The 20,330-nt window shown below is 37.9% G+C and overlaps 1 protein-coding gene across 6 annotated transcripts in view; it reads right to left on the bottom strand.

Annotated features, from left to right (window-relative positions):
- Nucleotides 1-19,452, bottom strand: part of NBDY (negative regulator of P-body association) — a 181,272-nt gene extending 161,820 nt beyond the window's left edge. The window contains exons 1-4 of one of the 6 annotated variants that reach the window (XR_010406138.1): nucleotides 19,123-19,447; nucleotides 17,259-17,377; nucleotides 9,454-9,631; nucleotides 1,607-1,792 (exon numbers count right to left, since the gene is read on the bottom strand). Coding sequence is in view for 2 of the 6 variants with exons in the window: in XM_045878794.3 (XP_045734750.1) it covers nucleotides 19,152-19,358 (207 nt within the window). In the remaining 4 variants the exon portion in view is untranslated. Of the gene's footprint in view, nucleotides 1-6; nucleotides 1,793-7,093; nucleotides 9,632-17,258; nucleotides 17,378-19,122 lie in introns of those variants that run through there. The other 5 variants (XR_008506338.1, XR_008506340.1, XM_064574129.1 and 2 more) reach the window with 5 other exon arrangements.
- Nucleotides 19,453-20,330: the final 878 nt, after the last annotated feature.

The following is a 20,330-nucleotide window of genomic DNA, read 5'->3' as shown; positions in this document are numbered from 1 at the left end:
AAAAATAAAAGAAAAAAAGAGTAATTAAAAGAACTGAAAAAGAAATACCATCCAAAGAAAAGTATATTAAATAAAAAAGACTTTAAATGTAAAAAGTAAAATGGGTCACTCAAATGATAATAGATGCATGTATTTTAGACTTGTATGGACATAATAACAAAGTGTCAAATATACAAAGCAAAAATTATAGAACTATAATAATTTGACAAATCCACCATCAAAGAGGGGGATTTTAAATTTACCTCTTTCAGCAACTGATAGATCTAGGAAATAAACAAAATTAATAGGGATATAGAAGACAGATAAACAATACAATGAATTTAATGGAACTTATAGAACTCCACATTCAACAGGTAGAATATACAAAATCTTTTCAGGCACATATGAAACACTTATAAATTGATCATGTTTTCTAGAACATAAGGCAAATCTCAAATATTAAATAAACAGTATCATATAAACCATGTTATCTGTACTAAGTAAAATTAAACGAGAAGAATAACAAAATGTGAAACTAAAAAATATCCATGTACCCATGTCTTGGTTTCTAAATAGTGCACCCCACTTAAAGGAATCACAGCTCCACATAGAAAGAGTCAATAAGGCAGGGAATAAAAGATAAGCCTGAAAGTAAGGAACTAAGAAAATGTTGATGTCAAAGTATCAGAATGATGGGAGCAGATCAAATGGACAGAGAAGCCAGCTTGAATGGATTGCCATTGGTTAAATCTGAGATAATTTGAGCATTAAAATAAATAATGATAGCAATAAGGTATGCATGAAATAAAGGAAAAATGAACAAGTCCAAAATAATGTAAAAAGTAGACAGAAGTAGAAGTAGAATACAAATTTATATCTGTAGCAAAAATGATGGAATTTCAAAATTACCATATTGCAGCCATCATACTAATAACTGTTTCAGTCAAGATTTACCAATGGATATTAAAACCAGTGGATTTTGGAGGGAGGAGTTAAGATGGTGGAGCAGTAGGGGGACTCTAAGGTTGTGCCCTCCCTCAAATACAGCTAGATACTTATCAAATCATTATGAACACCCACAACATCAATCTGATGAAACAAAAATTGCAAGTCTATGAGTAGAAAAGTGACTACATTTGGAAGATTAAGAGTTGCAGAGAGTGGACTTGGGGGAGATACAGCTGTGGATACCATGGCAGGGAGGGAGCCCTGTTTACAGAGGCCACGGCAAAGTACTATAAGGAGCACAGTGCAAAATCTGAACCTCTAAAGTCCGCTACCATGGGGGAATGACCCTAGCTTAAAGGTGCTCAGGTGGGAAAGTAGGTCAGAACCCCAGGAGAGACAATGTGGTCTAAGGATCCCCTGGGTCATAAGAAGACCAGGTGGCACCAACGTGCTGCACTGTTCCCAGACATAGGAGAGGGGAATCCTGCTTAGCCGGTCTTTGTACAGGCTTTCTGCTCTGTTTTGCTATAAACTACGAACCGCAGAGTGGTCGTGAGACTATGTTCCTGGATTGGCCAGCAAACAGCAAAAGTGCAGCAAGACCCTCCACCAGAGCAACAAGACAGGTCCACAACACAGGAGTCCCTAAAATTTGCAGTTTTGGAACTCAGTCGTGTACCTGACATGAAAAAACTTGGACACAGGTGGGGTGAACACAGGGTTCTGACGGAAACTGGAGACATCAGAAGAGTGGTTGACTGTTCTTCTTTGAAGGTTCACTGAAGAGTGGGGGGCTTGAACATTCAGCTCCAAGGCTAGACATCAGGGCGCCACCATTTTCATCCTGCCCATCAGTGCTGTAAGCCTTCATGAAGAAAAGCAACACCACATAGTGGAGGCTGGAATCGCCTGCACCAAGCCCCAACCCCCAGCACCCTCGAAGCAGATCCACCTGAATACCAGCACAACAGGCACCTCCCCCAAAAGATAAACACAAACACCTCCCTCTCACCAAATCTACTGATCACTGAGTACTGCAAAGTTTAGCTCTAAGGGAAATAGGATCTTGCTTCCTTTTTAGTTTTATTCTTTATTATTTCTTCATTTATTTTCTTATTTTCTTCAATACCTTCTCTAACTCATTATTATTTTTTTAATTTTTATTTGTGTATTATATAAATATGTTTCGTTATTTTTTGTTTACTTTCATTTTATTTCATTATTTTCGGGGGTGTCTAGATTCTTTTAACAATGAGACCAACACACCCAGGATCTAGTCTTTTTGTTTTTTGCTTTTTCTTTCTTCTTTTCTTTTCTGAACAAAATGATGAGACAGAGAAATTCACCAAAGAAAGAACAGGAAGTAGAACTCACGGCCAGGGATTTAATCAATAGAGATATAAGTAAGAGGTCTGAACTAGAATTTTAAACAGAGATTATAAGGATACTAACTGGGCTTGATAAGAAGATAGAAGACAATAAAGTATCCCTTACAGCAGAGATAAAAGAACTATAATCTAGTCACCCCCCAAATTAAAATGCCTTAACAGAGATTGAAACCAGAATGGATGCCATAAAAGCAAAGATGGATGAAGTGGGGGAAGGAGTCAGTGATACAGAAGATAAAATTATGGAAAATAATGAAGCTGAAAAGAAGAGGAAAAGAAAGTAATGGACCACGAAGGTAGGCCGACGAAGGTAGACTTAGGGAACTCAGTGACTTATTAAAAGGTAGTAACATTCGTATCATAGGAGGCCCAGAAGATGAAGAAAGAGAAAAACGGGCAGAAGGATTATTCGACCAAATTGTAGCTGAAAGCCTAATCTGGGAAAGGATGCAGACATCAAAATCCAAAATGGACAGAGAACTCCCATTAAATTAAAAAAATGCTGAATGGGGCGCCTGGGTGGCTCAGTCGTTAAGCGTCTGCCTTCAGCTCAGGTCATGATCCCAGGGTCCTGGGATTGAGCCCTGCATCGGGCTCCCTGCTCGGCGGGAAGCCTGCTTCTCCTTCTCCCACTCCCCCTGCTTGTGTTCCCTCTCTTGCTGGGATCAATAAAATCTTTAAAAAAAAAATGCTGAACATTACCAAGGCATATAATAGTCACATTCACAAAATACATAGACAGTGAAAGAATCCTGAAAGCAGCAAGGGAAAGAAAGTCCTTAACCTACAAGAAAAAACAGATCAGGTTCACAGCAGATCTGTCCAGAGAAACATGGAAGACCAGAAGGCAGTGGCAGGAAACATTCAACGTGCTAAATGTGAAAAATATGCAGCCAGGAATTCTCTACCCAGCAAGGCTGTCAATCAGAACAGGAGAGATAGTTTCCCAGACAGAGAAAAACTAGAGTTAGTGACCACTAAGCCAGCAGTGCAAGAAATTTTAAGGTGCACTGTTTCAGTGTAGAAAAAAAAACCAAAAGCAACAAAGACTAGAAAGGACCAGAGAACATCACCAGAAATACCAACAGTACAGATAACACAAAGCACTAAATTCACATCTTTCAATAATCACTCTGAATGTAAATGGACTAAAGGCTCCAATAAAAAGATACAGGGTAACAGAATGGATTAAAAAAAAAAAAAAAAGACCCATCTATATACTACTTACAAGAGACTCATTTTAAACTTAATGACACCTGCAGGTTTAAAGTGAGGAGATGGAGAACCCTCTATCATGCTAATGGACATCAAAACAAAACTGGAGTAACCATATTTACATCAGACAAACTAGACTTTAAACCAAAGACTTTAACAAGAGATGAAGAAGGACACCATCTAAAAATTAGGAGGTCTATCCAACAAGAAGATTTAACATCTATAAATATTTATGCCCCCAACTTGGGAGCACCCAAATATATACATCAATTAATAATAAAAAGAAACTCATTGATAATAATACAATAGTAGTAAGGGGTTTTAACACCACACTAACAGCAACAGACATATCATGTAAGCAGATAATCAACAAGGAAAGAATAGCTTCAAATGACACACTGAAGTGGATGCACTTAACAGATATATTCAAACCCTTTCAACCTAATTCAGCAGAAAACAGAAGCTTTTCAAGTGCACATGGAACATTCTCCAGAATAGATCACGTATCTATAGGTCACAAATCAGGCCTCAACAAGTACAAAAAGATCAATATCATATCATACATATTGTCAGGCAACAACTTTATTTTTTTTGAAGATTTTATTTATTTGACAAAGAAAGACACACAGAGAGAGGGAACACAAGCAGGGGGAGTGGGAGAGGGAAAAGCAGGTGTCCCGTTGAGCAGGGAGCCTGATGAGGGACTCGATCCCAGGACTCTGGGATCATGATCTAAGCCTAAGGCAGACAGTTAACAACTGAGCCACCCAGGCGTCCCCAGGCAACAACTTTATAAAAGCTGAAGTCAACCACAAGAAAAACTATAAAAAGGCCTTCGATACATAGAGGTTAAAGAACATCTTACTAAAGAATGAATTAATCAACCAGGAAATTAAAGAAGACATTAAAGAAGTACATGGAAGCAAATGAGAATGAAAACACGACAGTCCAAAACCTTGGGATGTACCAAAGGCAGTCCTAAGAGGGAAGTATACTGCAATACAGGCCTATCTCAAGAAGCAAGAAACATCTCAAATACACTACCTAAACTTACATCTAAAGGAGCTAGAAAAAGAACAGCAAGTAAAGCCTAAAGCCAGGAGAATAAGAGAAATAACAATGATTAGAGCAGAAATAAATCATATAGAAACAAACAAACAAGAAAGAACCCAAGTAGAACAGATGAAAGAAAGAGATGGTTCTTTGAAAAAAAAAATAATAAAATTGATAAGTGCCTAGCCAGACTTATCAAAAAGGAAAGATAAAGGACCCAAATAGAAAAAAAATCATGAAAGAAAGAGGAGAGATAGTATCCAACACCACAAAAATACAAATAATCATAGATTATATTATGAAAAATTGTATGCCAACAAAATGGGCAATCTGGAAGAAATGGACAAATTGCTAGAAACATAAAAACTACTGAAACTGAAACAGAAGAAATAGAAAATTTGAAAAGACCCATAACCAGGAAAGAAATTGAAAGAATATTGAAAATTTTGAAAGTAATTAAAAATCTCCCAACAAACAAGACCAGGGAGAGATGGCTTCCCAGAGGAATTCCACCATACATTTAAGGAAGAGATAATACCTATAATTCTCAAATTGTTCCAAAAAATAGAAATGAAAGGAAAACTTCCACATTCCTTCTACAAGGCTAGCATTACCTTGATTCCAAAACCAGAAAAAGACTCCAGTAAAAAGGAGAATTACAGGCCAATATCCCTGGTGAATATGGATGCAAAAATTCTCAAGAAGGTACTAGCAAATCAAATCCAACAGTACATTAAAAGGACTATTTACCACGATCAACTGGAATTTATTCTTGGGTTGCAGGGGTGGTTCAATATTCAAAAATCAATCAATGTGATACAACACATTAATAAACGAAAGGATAAGAATCAGATAATCCTGTCAATAGAGGCAGAAAAAGCATGACAAAATACAGCTGCAATTCTTTTTTTTTTTTTTTTTTTTTTTTTTTTTTTTTAGATTTTATTTATTTATTTGACAGAGAGAGAGACAGCGAGAGAGGGAACACAAGCAGGGGGAGTGGGAGAGGGAGAAGCAAGCTCCCCGCCGAGCAGGGAGCCCGATGCGGGACCCGATCCCAGGACCCTGGGATCATGACCTGAGCCGAAGGCAGTCGCCCAACCAACTGAGCCACCCAGGCGCCCCTACAGCTGCAATTCTTAATAAAAACACTCAACAAAGTAGGGATAGAAGAAATATACCTCAACATCATAAAGGCCATATACGAAAGACCCACAGTTAACATCATCCTCAAAGGGGAAAAACTGAGAGCGTTTCCTCTATGGTCAGGAACAAGATACAGATTTCCACTCTCACCATATTTAACATAGTACTGGAAGACATAGCTTCAGCAGTCAGACAAGAAAAAGAAATAAAAGGGCATCCAAATGGGTAAGGAAGAAGTCAAACTTTCAGTATTTGCAGACAACATGATACTCTATGTGAAAGACTCCACCAAAAAATTGCTAGAACTAATATATGAATTCAGCAAAATCATAGGATAGGAAATCAACATACAGAAATCTGTTGCATTTCTATACAGCAATAATGAAGAAAGAGAAAAAGAAATCAAGGAATCAATCACATTACAATTGCACCAAAAACCATGTGATACGTAGGATGAAACTTAACCAAAGAGTTCAAGGATTTATACTCTGAGAACTACAGAACACTTATGAAAAAAATTGGAGAGTACACAAAGAAATGGAAAAGCATTCCACATTCAGGGACTGGAAGAACATTGTTAAAGTGTCTATACTAGGGCTCCTGGGTGGCTCAGTTGGTTAAGAGTCTGCCTTTGGTTGCGATCATGATCCCAGGGTCCTGGGATCAAGCCCTGCTTCGGGCTCCCTGCTCAGCGAGGCATCTGCTTCTCCCTTCTCCCTCTGTCCCTCCCCCTGCTTGTGCTCTTTCTCTCTCTCTTCCTCTGTCTCTCTCTCTCTGATAAATAAATAAAGTCTATAGTACCCACAGCAATGTACACATTCAATGCAATCCTTATCAAAATACCCTCAACATTTTTCACAGAGCTGAAACAAACAATCATAAAATTTGTATGGAACCACAAAAGACCCAGGATAGTCAAAGGAATGTTGAAAAAGAAAGCCAAAGTGAGAGGCATCAGAATTTTAGACTTCAAGCTGTATTACACAGCTGTAGCCATCAAGACAGTGTGGTACTGGCACAAAAACAGACACATCGATCAACTGAACAGAACAGAAAACCCAGAAATGGACCCTCAACTCTATGGTCAATTAATCTTCGACAAAGAAGGAAAGAATATCCAATTGAAAAAAGACTATCTCGGGCGCCTGGGTGGCTCAGTTGGTTAAGCGACTGCCTTCGGCTCAGGTCATGATCCTGGAGTCCCGGGATCGAGTCCTGCATCAGGCTCCCTGCTCGGCAGGGAGTCTGCTTTGCCCTCTGACCCTATCCCCTCTCATGTGTTCTCTCTCATTCTCTCTCTCTCAAATAAATAAATAAAATCTTTAAAAAAAAAAAAAAGAAAAGAAAAGAAAAGAAAAGGGCACCTGAGTGGCTCAGTCGTTAAGCGTCTGCCTTCGGCTTGGGTCATGATCCCAGGGTCCTGGGATCGAGTCCCACATCGGGCTCCCTGCTCGGCGGGAAGCCTGCTTCTCCCTCTCCCACTCCCCCTGCTTGTGTTCCTGCTCTCGCTATGTCTCTCTCTGTCAAAAAAATAAATAAAATCTTAAAAAAAAAAAGAAAAAGAAAAAAGACTATCTCTTCAAAAAATGGTGTTACAAAAATTGGACAGCCACATGCAGAGGAATGAAACTGGACCACTGTCTTATACAACACATAAAAATAAATCAAAATGGATGAAATACCTAAATGTGAGAAAGGAACCTATCAAAATCTTAGAGAACACAGGCAGCACCTTCTGACCCCGGGCATAGCAAATTCTTACTAGACACGTCACCAGAAGCAAGGGAAATAAAAGTAAAAATGAACTAATGGGACTTCAAGATAAAAAGCTTCTGCATAGCGAAGGAAAAAATCAAGAAAACTAAACGGCAGCCTACAGAATGGGAGAATATATTTGCAAATGACAGACAATAAAGGGTTAGTATTCAAAATCTATAAAAAACTTATCAAACTCAATACCCACAAAACAATTAATCCAGTTAAGAAATGGGCAAAAGACATATATAGACACTTTTCCAATGAAGACATCCAGATGGCCAAAAGACACATTAAAAATGCTCAGCATCGGGCGCCTGGGTGGCTCAGTCGGTTAAGCGACTGCCTTTGGCTCAGGTCATGATCCTGGAGTCCCGAGATCGAGTCCCGCATCGGGCTCCCTGCTCAGCGGGGAGTCTGCTTCTCCCTCTGACCCTCCTCCCTCTCGTGCTCTCTGTCTCTCATTCTCTCTCTCGCAAATAAATAAATAAAAAAATCTTAAAAAAAAAATGCTCAGCATCACTCAACATCAGGGAAACACAAATCAAAATCACTATGAGATATCACCTCTCACCTGTCAGAATGGCTAAAATTAACAACACAAAAAACAACAGGTGTTGGTAAGGCTGTGAAGAAAGGGGAACACTCTTGTACTATTGGTGGGAATATAAAGTTGTGCAGACACTCAGGAGAACAGTATGGAGGTTCCTCAAAAGTTTGAAAATAGAACTCCCCTATGATCCAGCTATTGCACTACTAGGTATTTAACCAAAGGATAGAAAAATACAGATTCAAAGGGACACATGCTCCCTGATGTTGATAGCAGCATTATCAACAATAGCCAAACTATGGAATGAGTCCAAATGTCCACTGACTGATGAACGGATAATGAAGACGTGGTGTGTGTGTGTGTTTATGTGTACATATATATACACATATACACACACAATGGAATATTATTTACCCTTCAAAAAGAATGAAATCTTGCCATTTCCAATGACGTGAATGGAGGTAGAGTATATTATGCTAAACGAAATAAGTCAGAGAAAAACCAGTAACATATGATTTTGCTCAGATGTGGAATTTAAGAAACAAAACAGTTGAACATATGGGAGGGGCAATAAAAAATAAAAAGAAAGAGGGAAACAAACTATAAGAGACTCTTAAAGATAGAGAACAAACTGAAGGCTGAGGGAGGAGGTGGTGGGGTATGGGCACTTGTTATGATGAGCACTGGGTGTTGTATGTAAGTAATGAGTCACTGAATTGTATTCCTGAAACCAATACTGTACTATATGTTGACTAACTAGAATTTAAATAAAAATCTGAAAAGAAACAAAATTAAGTATTATCATATGATTCAGCAAGTCCCCTTTAGGTATATATATGAAGGAAATAAAATCACTAATCTTGAAGAGACACATGCACCCCCAGTTCACTGCATCATTATTTACAATAAGCAAGACATGGAAACAACCTAGGTCTCCACTGACAGATGAAAAGATAAAGAAAATACAATGTAAATATAAAAATGATATATTACTCAGCCATAAGAAATCCTGCCATTTCCAACCCAATGGATAAAACTTGAGGGCATTATACTAAGTGAATTATGTTAGATAGAGAAAAACACTACATGATCTTACTTATACATGGAATCTTACTAAAAAGAAAACAAACTCATAAATACAGAGAGTACATTGGTAGTTTCCAGAGATTGGAGGGTGGGAGAAATTGGTGAAAGTGGTCAAAGGGTATAAACTTTCAGTTGTAACATGAGTAAGTTCTGGATATCTAATACATATATAGCATGATATACATTATACTATAGTTAATAATATAGTTATAGTATACATATTTATTACAATTATAGTTATAGTATAGTTAACATTATAGTTTAATGACTATAATTAACAATACTATATTGTATACTTAAAAGTTGCTGAGAGTAGATATTAATAGTTCTCACCACACAGTGGTCACCTGGTTGGCTCAGTCGGTTAAGCGTCCCAACTCTTGAGTTCGGCTGAGGTCATGATCTCAGGGTCAGGAGATTGAGCCCTGCACTGGGCTCTGTGTTGAGCATGGAGCCTGCTTAAAATTCTCTCCCTTTCTCTCTGCCCCTCCCGCTCGCGTGCTCTCTCTCTCTAAAAAAATAATTAAAAAAAAAAAAGTTCTCACCACAGAGGAAAAAAAATGATAACTGTGTGAGATGACTGTGAAAACTTATTGTGGTAATTATTTTGTAATATATAGATAGAGCAAATCACCTTACTGTATACCTTAAACTTGCAACAATGTTAGATGCCAAATATATTTCAATAAAGCTAGACAAAAAAGAACTATTTATATAGCTTGCATTGTCCATTTGAAATATATGTTCTTCCAAACACATCCCTTTTTCATTGATTATAATTGGATAATCTTGAAAATAAAGGTTTATGAAACAAAAACTGGAACAATGTCAAATTTCTATTTTGACACATGTACTGAGTTTATTTAAGAGAAAGTCATCCTTCTGAAGAAATATGCACTGAAGTATTTCCCAGTAAACGAGCATGATATCTGCTAGGAACTCTTAAATAGCTCAGAGAGAGGAAGAGGGGGAAGGGCAGAGGAAGAGGGGAAGGTAGAGGAGAGGAGATGGGTGGGGGAGGAGTAAAGGAAAAAAGAGCAGGGAGAGGGAGAAGGGTATGACAGGGAGAAAAAGAAATAGAGAATAAAAAAAGCAAACATAGATAAATGTTAACTGGTGGATCTGGGTAAAGAGTATATGGGAGTTCTTTGTAATATTCTTTTTTTTTCTAACAATTTTTTTGAATTGTAAAATTAGATCAAAATAAAAAGTTTAGAGAAGGATGAGTTAAGATGGTGGAGTAGTTGGGGGACCCTATGCTTGCCTTGTCCCTTGAACACAGATAAATATAAAATCATTCTGAACACCCAAGAAATTGCTCTGAGGACTGAGAACAAACTGCACATGTAGAGGGAGAAAAGCAGCCACACCATGGAAGGTAGGAGCTGCAGACAGTTGATTTGGGGGAGAAGAGAATTGCAGGTGCTTCGGAAGGGAGGGAGGCCTTATCACAGAGCGAGGATCAAGAGAGAAAGAGAGAGAGAGAAACCAACATGCAGGGGATTACACAAGAAACACACTTCCCCAAAACCACTGACTGTGAAAAGGAGAGGGGCTGATTATTTTTTGTTTTTACAAGCAGTGGAGCTCAAAGTCTGAAGTTTCAGAAGTCTGTGCCATCGCTGGGGTTGTGCCAGGCGGGCACAGTAGTGTTCGTCTAGGGAAGAGGGTAGAGGCCCAGAAGTGGACAGCATGGTCTGAGGATACCCTCGTTTGCACCGGGAGAGACAGTTCCCCTCTTTGGGAGAGGTGGCATAACCTGAAAGGGGATGAAACAGACAATGGGCACCATTGAGCAGCACTGTTAATTAGCAAACTAGCAGAGGAACCTGCTGAAGGCAGCTAACCTGGATGCCGGCTTTTGGCTGAGGTCTACCATAAATGCCAAACCCCTGCACAGTCATGCAGCTGCTTTTCTGGGACAAACTGACCTGAGCCACAGTGTGGCGAGACCTTCCCCAGAGAATCAATGTGGGTTTGCACCTTCCCAGGTTCCTAAAATTTGTTGGAGTTTTGAAACCCAGCTGCACCCCTGAAATAAAACACAGGAATACTGTGCCACCAGACAGGTGGAATGCACAGACACAGACAGGGTTCTGATGGAATCTTGGGACATACAGGGGGAGATAGTTCGCTCTTCTGTGTTGGCTTCCTGAACAGGAGCAGGCATGAACTCCCCTCTTTGGGGACATGAGAGTGGGGTGAGGCCATTTCCCTCCCATCCATCAGCACAGACAGACTTCAGTGAACAAACAACACAGCACCCCCAGAGGAAGCTGCAGTTGCTTATAACAATCCCCACCCCACTGTACCTTGCAGATGCATCTCCACTAGGCCAAGTCCACCTGAGAACCAGCACAGCAGGCCCCTCCCCCAGAAGACCAGCACAAACCCCCTGCACAAAGTCTACTGATCATAGAGTACTGGAAAACTTCAGCTTTGCGGGAAATAGGATCTAGCCATTTTTAACAAGCACATCAAAACACACCTAGTTAAAACCCACCACTCAATGTCCAACGTCCAAACACTCCCCACTGCAGGCAAGGAGAAACTCTGCAGAGGACTGACCTAAGTGAAGGAGCAGCCAAAACAGAGCAGCAGAGTACACACAAAATACACCAAAAAAACCTTCCTGAAGTGCCAAGCTCTGGACAGTATATAATCTTTCTTAATTTAGCCATTACTCTCAGGAGCAGGAAATGTAACAGTTCTTTCTGAACACACAGAAGATAGAGATCTAAGCAAAATGTCAAGACAGAGGAATCTATCCCACAAGAAAGACCAAGAGGTAATGGCCACTGATCTAATCAAAACAGTTATAAGTAATATGCCTGAACAACAATCTTAAGGATGCTAGCTAGACTTGAGAAAAAGCATAGAATACACTAGGGAATACTTTACAGCAGAGATAAAAGATCTACAAACTAGTCAGGCAAAAATAAAAAAAGCTATAACCAAGATGCACAACCAACTGGATGTAATGACCACAAGGATGGAAGAAGCTGAGAAATGAAATCAGTCATATAGAAGATAAAATTATGGAAAATAATGAAGTTGAAAAGAAGAAGGAAAGAAAAATACTGGATCATGAATGTAGACTTAGGGACTCAGTGACTCCATAAAGTGTAATAACATTTGTATCATAGCAGTCCCAGAAGAAGAGAAGGGAAAAGGGGCAGAAAGTTTATTTGAGAGAATTATAGCTGAAAACTTCCTAATCTGGAGAAGGACACAGACATCAAAATCCAGGAGGCACAAAGAACTACCATCAAAATCAACAAAAGCAAGCCAACACCAAGATACAGCATGGTGAAATTTACAAAACACACAGATAAGGAAAGAATCTTGTAAGCAGCAAGGGAAAAAAATTCCTTAACCTAGAAGAGAAAACAAATCAGCTTTGGATCAGATGGATCCACAGAACCTTAACAGGCCAGAAGAGAGTGGCATGATATACTCAATGTGCTGAATGGGAAAAATATGCAGCCAAGAATTCTTTATCCATTAAGGCTGTCATTCAGAATAGAAGAAGAGATAGAGTTTCCGAGACAAACAAAAACTAAAGGAGTTCATGGCCACTAAGCCAGCTGTGAAAGAAATTTTAAGGGGGACTGTGTGAGTGGAGAAAAAAAGACGAAAAGCAACAAAGACTAGAAAGTAACAGAGAAAATATCCAGAAACACCAACTTTACAGTTAATACAATGGCACTAAATTCATATCTATCAATAATCAATCTGAATGGAAATGGACTATATTCTCCAATCAAAAGACAAAAGGTATCAGAATGGATAAAAAAAAAAAACAAAACCTATCTATATGCTGCTTAAAGAAGACTCATTTTATAACTAAAGACACCTGCAGATTCAAAGTGAGGGGATGGAGAGCCTTTCATCATGCTAATGGATGTCAAAAGAAAGCCAGAGTGGCAATACTTATACCAGAAAACTAGATTTTAAACCAAAGACTGTGAGAAGAGATGAAGAAGGGCACCATATCATAATTAAGGGATCTATCCAACAAGAATTTCTAACAATTGTAAATATTTATCCCCAATTTGGGACCCAAATATGTAAATCAAACAAACATAAACAAACTCACTGACAATAATACAATAATACTAGAGGACTTTAGTGCTCCCATTTAGAACAATGGACAGATCATCAGGCAGAAAATCAAAAATGAAACAATGGCTTTGAATGACACACTGGACCAGATGGACTTAACAGATATATTCATAACATTTCATCCTAAAGTAGCAGAATACACATTCTTTTCAAGTGCAGATAGAACATTCTCCAGAATAGATCACATACTGGGTCACAAATTAGGCCTCAACAAGTACAAAAAAGACTGAGATCATACCGTGCATAACAGACCACAATGCTATGAAATTTAGCGTCAAACCAGAAAAAATTTGGAAAGACCACAAATTCATGGAGGTGAAAGAACATCCTAATAAGAATGAATGGGTTAACCAGGAAATTAAAGAGAAAATAAAAAAGTACAAAGAAGCAAATGAAAATGAAAACACATAGCAGAGGCAGTCCTAAGAGGGAAGTATATTGTAATACATGCCTACCTCACCAAACAAGAAAAGTCTCAAATATACAACCTAACCTTACATCTAAAGGAGCTACAAAAGGAGCAAGAAATAAAGCCGAAAGCCAACAGAAGAGAAATAATAAAGATTAGAGCAGAAATAAACGATATAGAAACAAAAAAAAAACACAGAACAGATCAAAGAATTAAGAAAATTGATAAACCCCTAGCCAGACTTATCAAAAAAAGAGAAAGGAACAAAGAAAGAAAATCACAAATGAAAGAGGAGAGATCACAAGCAAAACCACAGAAATATAATTATAAGAGAATATTATGAAAAGTTATATGCCAATAAATGGGCAATCTGGAAGAAATGGAAAAATTCCTAGAAACATACAAACTACCAAAATTGAAACAGAAGAATTAGAAAATTTGAACAGACCCATAATCAGCAAGGAAATCAGTAATCAAAAATGTACCAACATCAAGGCATCAATCCCATTTGCAACTGCACCAAAAACCATAAGATCCCTAGGACTAAACCTAACCAAAGAGACAAATGTTCTGTACTCTGAAAACTATAGAACACTTATGAAAGAAATTGAAGAGGACACAAAGAAATGGAAAAACATTCCATGTTCATAGAGTGAAAGAACAAACATGGTTAAAATGTCTATACTACCCAAAACAACCTACACTTTTAATGCAATCCCTATCAAAATACCACAAGCATTTTTCACAGAGCCAGAACGATTATGGAACCACAAAAGACCTGGAATGGCCAAAACATCCCGGAAAAAGAAAAGCAAAGATGGAGACATCACAATTCTGGGCTTCAAGCTGTATTTTGAAGCTGTGATCACCAAGACAGTATGGTATTGGCACAAAAACAGACACATAGATCAATGGAATGGAATAGAGACTCCAGAAATGGACCCTCAACTCTATGGTCCACTAATCTTCAAAAAACCAGGAAAGAATATCCAATGGAAAAAAGACAGTCTCTTCAATAAATGGTGCTGGGGAAATTGGACAGCCATATGCAGAAGAATGAAACTGGACCATTCTCTTACACCATACACAAAGATAAACTCAAAATGGATGAAAGACCTCAATGTGAGACAGGAATCCATCAAAATCCTAGAGAAGAACAGAGGCAGCAACCTCCATGACCTTGGCTACAGCAACTTCTTGCTGGATACGTCTCCAAAGGCAAGGGAAACAAGCAAAAATGAACTACTGGGACTTCATCAAGATAAAAATTTCTGCACAGTAAAGGGAACACTCAGTAAAACTAAAAGGCAATGTACAGTATGGGAGAAGATTTTTGCAAAGGACATATCAGATAAAGCACTATTATCCAAAATCTAGAAAGAACTTATCAAACTCAACACCTAAAAAATAAATAATCCAGTTAAAAAATGGGCAAAAGACATGAACAGATATTTCTCCAAAGAAGACATACAGGTGGCTAATAGACACATGAAAAGATGCTCAGTATTACTCATCATCAGGGAAATACAAACCACAACCACGATGATATGCCACCTCACAACTGTCAGAATGGCTAAAATTAACAACACAGGAAACAACAGGTGTTGGCGAGGATGTGGAGCAAGGGGAACCCTCCTACGCTGTAGGTGGGAATGCAAAGTGGTGCATTCACCCTGGAAAACAGTATGGAGGTTCCTCAAAAAGTCAAAAATAGAACTCCCCTATGATCCAGCAATTGCACTACTAGGTATTTAACCAAAGGATACAAAAATACAGATTCAAAGAGGCACATGATCCTCGATGTTTATAGCAGCATTATCAACAAGAGCCAAACTATAGAAAGAGCCCAAAGCCCATCTACTGATGAATGGATAAAGATGTGGTGTGTGTGTATACACACACACACACACACACACAATGGAATATTACTCAGCTATCAAAAAGAATGAAATCTTGCCATTTGCAATGATGTAGATGGTGCTACAGCATATTATGCTAAGCGAAATAAGTCAGAGAAAGACAAATACCATTTGATTTCACTCATATGTGGAATTTAAGAAAGAAAACAGATGAACACAGAGGAAGGGAGAAAAAAAAAGAGAGAGGGAAGCAAACCGTAAGAGACTCTTACCTATAGAGAATAATCTGAGGGTTGATGGAGGGAGGTGGGTGGGGTATGGGCTAAATGGTTGATGGGTATTAAGGAGGGCACTTGTGATGAGCACTGGGTATTATATGTAAGTGATGAATCACTAAATTCTTCTTCTGAAACTAATGTTTTACTATATGTTAAGTAACAGGAATTTAAATAAAAACTTGAGAGTAAAAAAAAAACAATAACAACAAAAAACCCCACATAAATAGTTTAAGAACTCAAATATAAATATCAGGAATAATTCCATCATTCAAAAACATGCACAAAGATTTCTATGTAGTTAAAGAAATGTTTTACATGGCCAAAATCTTTTGGAATGAGAAGCTCATATATAATTTTGCTTTTTCTTATCAGAAAGATAAAAAAAAACATTTTAAAGCAAAAAATAAGATGAAGTTTAACGGTAATTGGACTAATGATTTCACAATCTGATTTTTACAAAAGAGCCCCATGTGTTTGTAAATTAAAAAAATTCATGAGTCAGAAAAGAAATCATAAGAGAAATTACAATTGAATGACAATAAAATACTACATATAAAAATCTGTGAAATTCTTTTAACATCATATGTAGTAGAAGATTTATAGTCATAAATTCTTATTTTAGAAAAGGAGCTTGACAGTCACTGGGCTAAAAGTCCAGAAGAAAAATTAGAAAAAGAGCAAACATAAAGCAAGTAAAGAAAATAATAAAGATTAAAACAAAAATTTTAAAAACAACATACTCAATGGTGAGGGTGATGAAACCAAAATCAGAAAATACATTAGAAATTGATTACTGTAATTTATCACATGGTCACACTCTCAAATTAATGGAGAAAAACTCCATATTCCTTCATAATTAAAATGTCTCAGCATACTAAGACTAGAAATGAATTTCCTTATCCTGAAGAAGCAAATCTAAAAATGGTGAAACATTTGTAGAATTCCCTTGTAAATTCAAAAGCAAGAGAAGAAAATCCTCTATCACTGTTACTGTTTCTCATTGTAGTGAAGATCCTAGCTGGCACAGTAAGACAAGCTAAAAAAAGAAATAGTGACAAGAAACTGCCATTATTCACAATATAATTAATATATAATCCCAGAAAATCTATAAATTATCAGAACAAACAGAATTCAGAAAGACTGTAGCATATAAAATCAGTATGTAAAAATATCAATCATGTTCCCATTTACCAGCAAAAAATCAGAAAATGGGTTTTAAACACATTTACACATTTCCCAGTAACAACAAAATCTATAAGGTAATTAGGAGTGAATCTAACAAAGCAGCTTATAAATTAATTATTATTATATGGTATATGTGGTTTCATATAATGTAGAAAATAAATTTCAATTTTACCATTTGGTGCTAGCTTTGTTTTTTGTTTGGCTATTTCTTTTTACAACTCTTATTCCTCTTCCTCCCTTAATAAGTGTTTTGGTAAATAAATTACCTTAAAACACAATTACCTGGTGCAGGACATCAGAAAAAGCAGGGCAGCGGTGTCAATAATCTTCATTGTCTTCACTAGATGAACCATTTTATGAATGCACCAAGGAAATGGAGTCATTCTGCAATCCCTCAAAGACTGAAAAATAATAAAATAAGGTAAAATGATTTCCTCTGTTATTGTCCATCTCTCTTCCCTGGCCTCCTAAGTCCTTATGATCTACCATGCTCCCGTTTCTATTATATATTCCTGTAAAACAGTTAAATGGATAGTATTAAAAGAGGTCTACTGCAAATTAAGAGCATAGATTCTGGAAGCACTTTAGAACAGGGTCTAGCACATAAAAAATGTTTAGTAAATATGTGCTATTATTACAATTTTCAATGATTTTAATCACTAGAGGAAATTATGTAGCTCTTGAACTTTTTGCCTTGCACAATCTCCTTTGTTTTCTATCTGAGCACCGCTATCCCTATGCCCTACCCCCTACCACCATTACCCTTTTGGACATTGAAATAAAGTTGAGGCAAATCAGAGTGTAAAGGAATGACTGGATGATGCTTTCAAGCAAAACCAGAGCTCATTCTTTTTCTATGCACTATCTCTAAGTCCCAAGTCCAGAGCCTACTTAGTTTCCACTGTTATCCTAGCATTTATTGACTTATTTATTCAAATATGTTTCACTCCTACTATGTACCAGGCACCATGCCTTGTCATCCATTCCCTACAGCTCCCAGCACAATGCCTAGTCCTTTGCAAGGGCTCCATAATGGTTTATTGCATGAATGAAGAAAGGATGCCCTGTTTCCTTGGATTACAAGAATCTGTGATGCTTGGGTCAGATTTGGTTTTCTTTTTTGCATTCTAGAAGGTCATCTAAATAGAAGGTTGTTCCTCTGATAGGAAAAACTGGACTCCTAAAATACATCACTTGATAGAAAATCTACCAATGGTTACCACCACCTTTGGATTAAACTACATACTCCTTAGCATAACGTTCAAGGCCCTGAAACACTCTATCGCACCTCCAAGTCTTTCTCCAAGATTCAGTTACACGCGAGCTTTTCACAGAAGAAGCCTGCTTTGGGGCTTTTGTCCTGGAAACACCAGGCCTGAAAAGCATTCTCTCCTTTCCACAAGACAGATGTCACTCACCCTTTAAGGCCCACCCAAAGTTCCCCTTTCCTTTTTGATGGGTCATGATTACAACCAGGAAAAAGGACTTTGTACATCTTGAGTGATCCCTGCATACCCTGAACAAGCACTTGGGTTTACACTTACCACAATGTAACTTTTTTCTTTCTTTCTTTCTTTCTTTTTTTTTTACTTACGAAATTTTCCTGCCACACACAGAGAAATACATTCCTGACGACTAACTTTAGAATACCCTCTGTCAGCACAGGAATTAGGCCTGTTAGCATAGGAATGAGGCCTTCCATATGTTATTGATCTTGAATCAATGACTCTTTTTAAATGGAAAAGTTTCAAATATACACAAAAGTGAGAACAGTATAATGAATCTCCACGTATACATTACCCAGTTATGATCAACTCATAAACATTTTGTTTGTAACCCCCACTTCGGCCCCACTGAATTACTTTTAAGCATATCAAAAGATTTAAATCTATTTCTTAAAAAATATAACCACAATTATCACAGCTAATATATTAAAAATAATTAACTAATGTCTATAAATATCCATAATTTCACCCAAACGTATTTTGTGAAAGAGCTATTTAATGCCCCCTTTTTTGTTTGTTTATTTTGTTTTTCAATTTTGAAATCGTGGAAAGAATAGAGAAAAGAGGAATGAGATCTGGGAAATTGCATAATTAAGTTGCAGAGAGCCTGGATGTTCAAGATGAGAAAGAAAGAATCTGACCTGGTTTGGGGTGGGATAAGTATATTCTACTACTTCTCCGGAGGAGGAGGGTGCGATTTCAGGCCCGGTGATGCAGGAGAAGGTGCGGAGGGAAGAGGGTTACTACCTCCGTTGGGGGTTCCTTCTGGATAATCCCACCGTGGAGCTAGGAGGCAGCGCTTTTTTGGAGGCCTGGTTTCCCGGGTATTTCCAGGTGGGAGCGTGGATCTCCCGGAGGCACAAGGTTGGTCGCCCATAAGGATTATAGGACTGGGCGTCAGCTTTCTCTAGTGGGCCCGACGAGGCCGAGACCTGAGATGGCGGCGGGTCCCTTCCAGGCACAGAGCTTCCTCCGGGTTTCGCGCTTACCGTATTTCCTGTATCCTGAAACGCATATCCCCTCTCCGTCTCCACCCTCCCCTCCTACTCCACCCTATTTTAATGTTTCTACAGAGGAGAGTCTTAAGAAGACGAAGCGTATATTTAATATTTAATGTTTTTTCTCTGCCCGTCCCCCCAAATGTAACTAAATCTATGTTCTGTCTTACACAATCTATGCAATTTTAAGATTAGAAGAAATTTAGGTTTACTCCTAAATGATAAACTCTGCATAGATTGTGGAAAAGCTCGGAGGGGCGGAGGGGAGGGGGAGGGAGGGAGGTGCGCAGGTGTGGGGGAGGGGGAGAACAAAGAAATTATTAAAAAGCTAAGGGGTTAACTATATAGAGTTGCCAATGAGCAACACAGAGCCAGGAGACTACCTAGGACCATTTAAAAAACAATATGCAAACGTATTAGTTGACTAAAGTGCGGAATACCACACTAGCATTGACCATGGTAATTGAATGTGGAAAATAGTCAGCGTATGTCATAGAATGTAATGTCACTTATTTGTTCGTATTTTAACAAATTAGAAATCTCTAAAGGCTTAATTTTTTAAATGTCTAATTTTTTAAATGTTTCAATATCATTCAAATTTCAGTTGATGAATCTCAATCTCAATTAATGGAATGTCATACTTTAATTGGCAATGTTTTTGTTCTCTTTTCCAGAGTTATGGAAAATAATAATTCATCTTACAATCTGGTGTATTATATTCTATGATATATGGTAAGTAACCAGAAGAGGGTGCAATGTGGCTTAGAAGAAAAGGCTACTGAACTTCTTAGACCTTCATCATTTATGTCTATCCCCCTGTGGCTATGTACAGACTAGACCATTTTACACCA

The sequence above is a fragment of the Mirounga angustirostris genome, unplaced genomic scaffold, assembly GCF_029215605.1.
Source record: "Mirounga angustirostris isolate CCGP_5_RB_7025 unplaced genomic scaffold, mMirAng1.0.hap1 SCAF_11, whole genome shotgun sequence".
In the NCBI taxonomy this organism is placed as follows: Eukaryota; Metazoa; Chordata; class Mammalia; order Carnivora; family Phocidae; genus Mirounga; species Mirounga angustirostris.
Note: the sequence above shows the minus strand (reverse complement) of the source record. Positions and strands in the feature narration are given on the sequence as shown.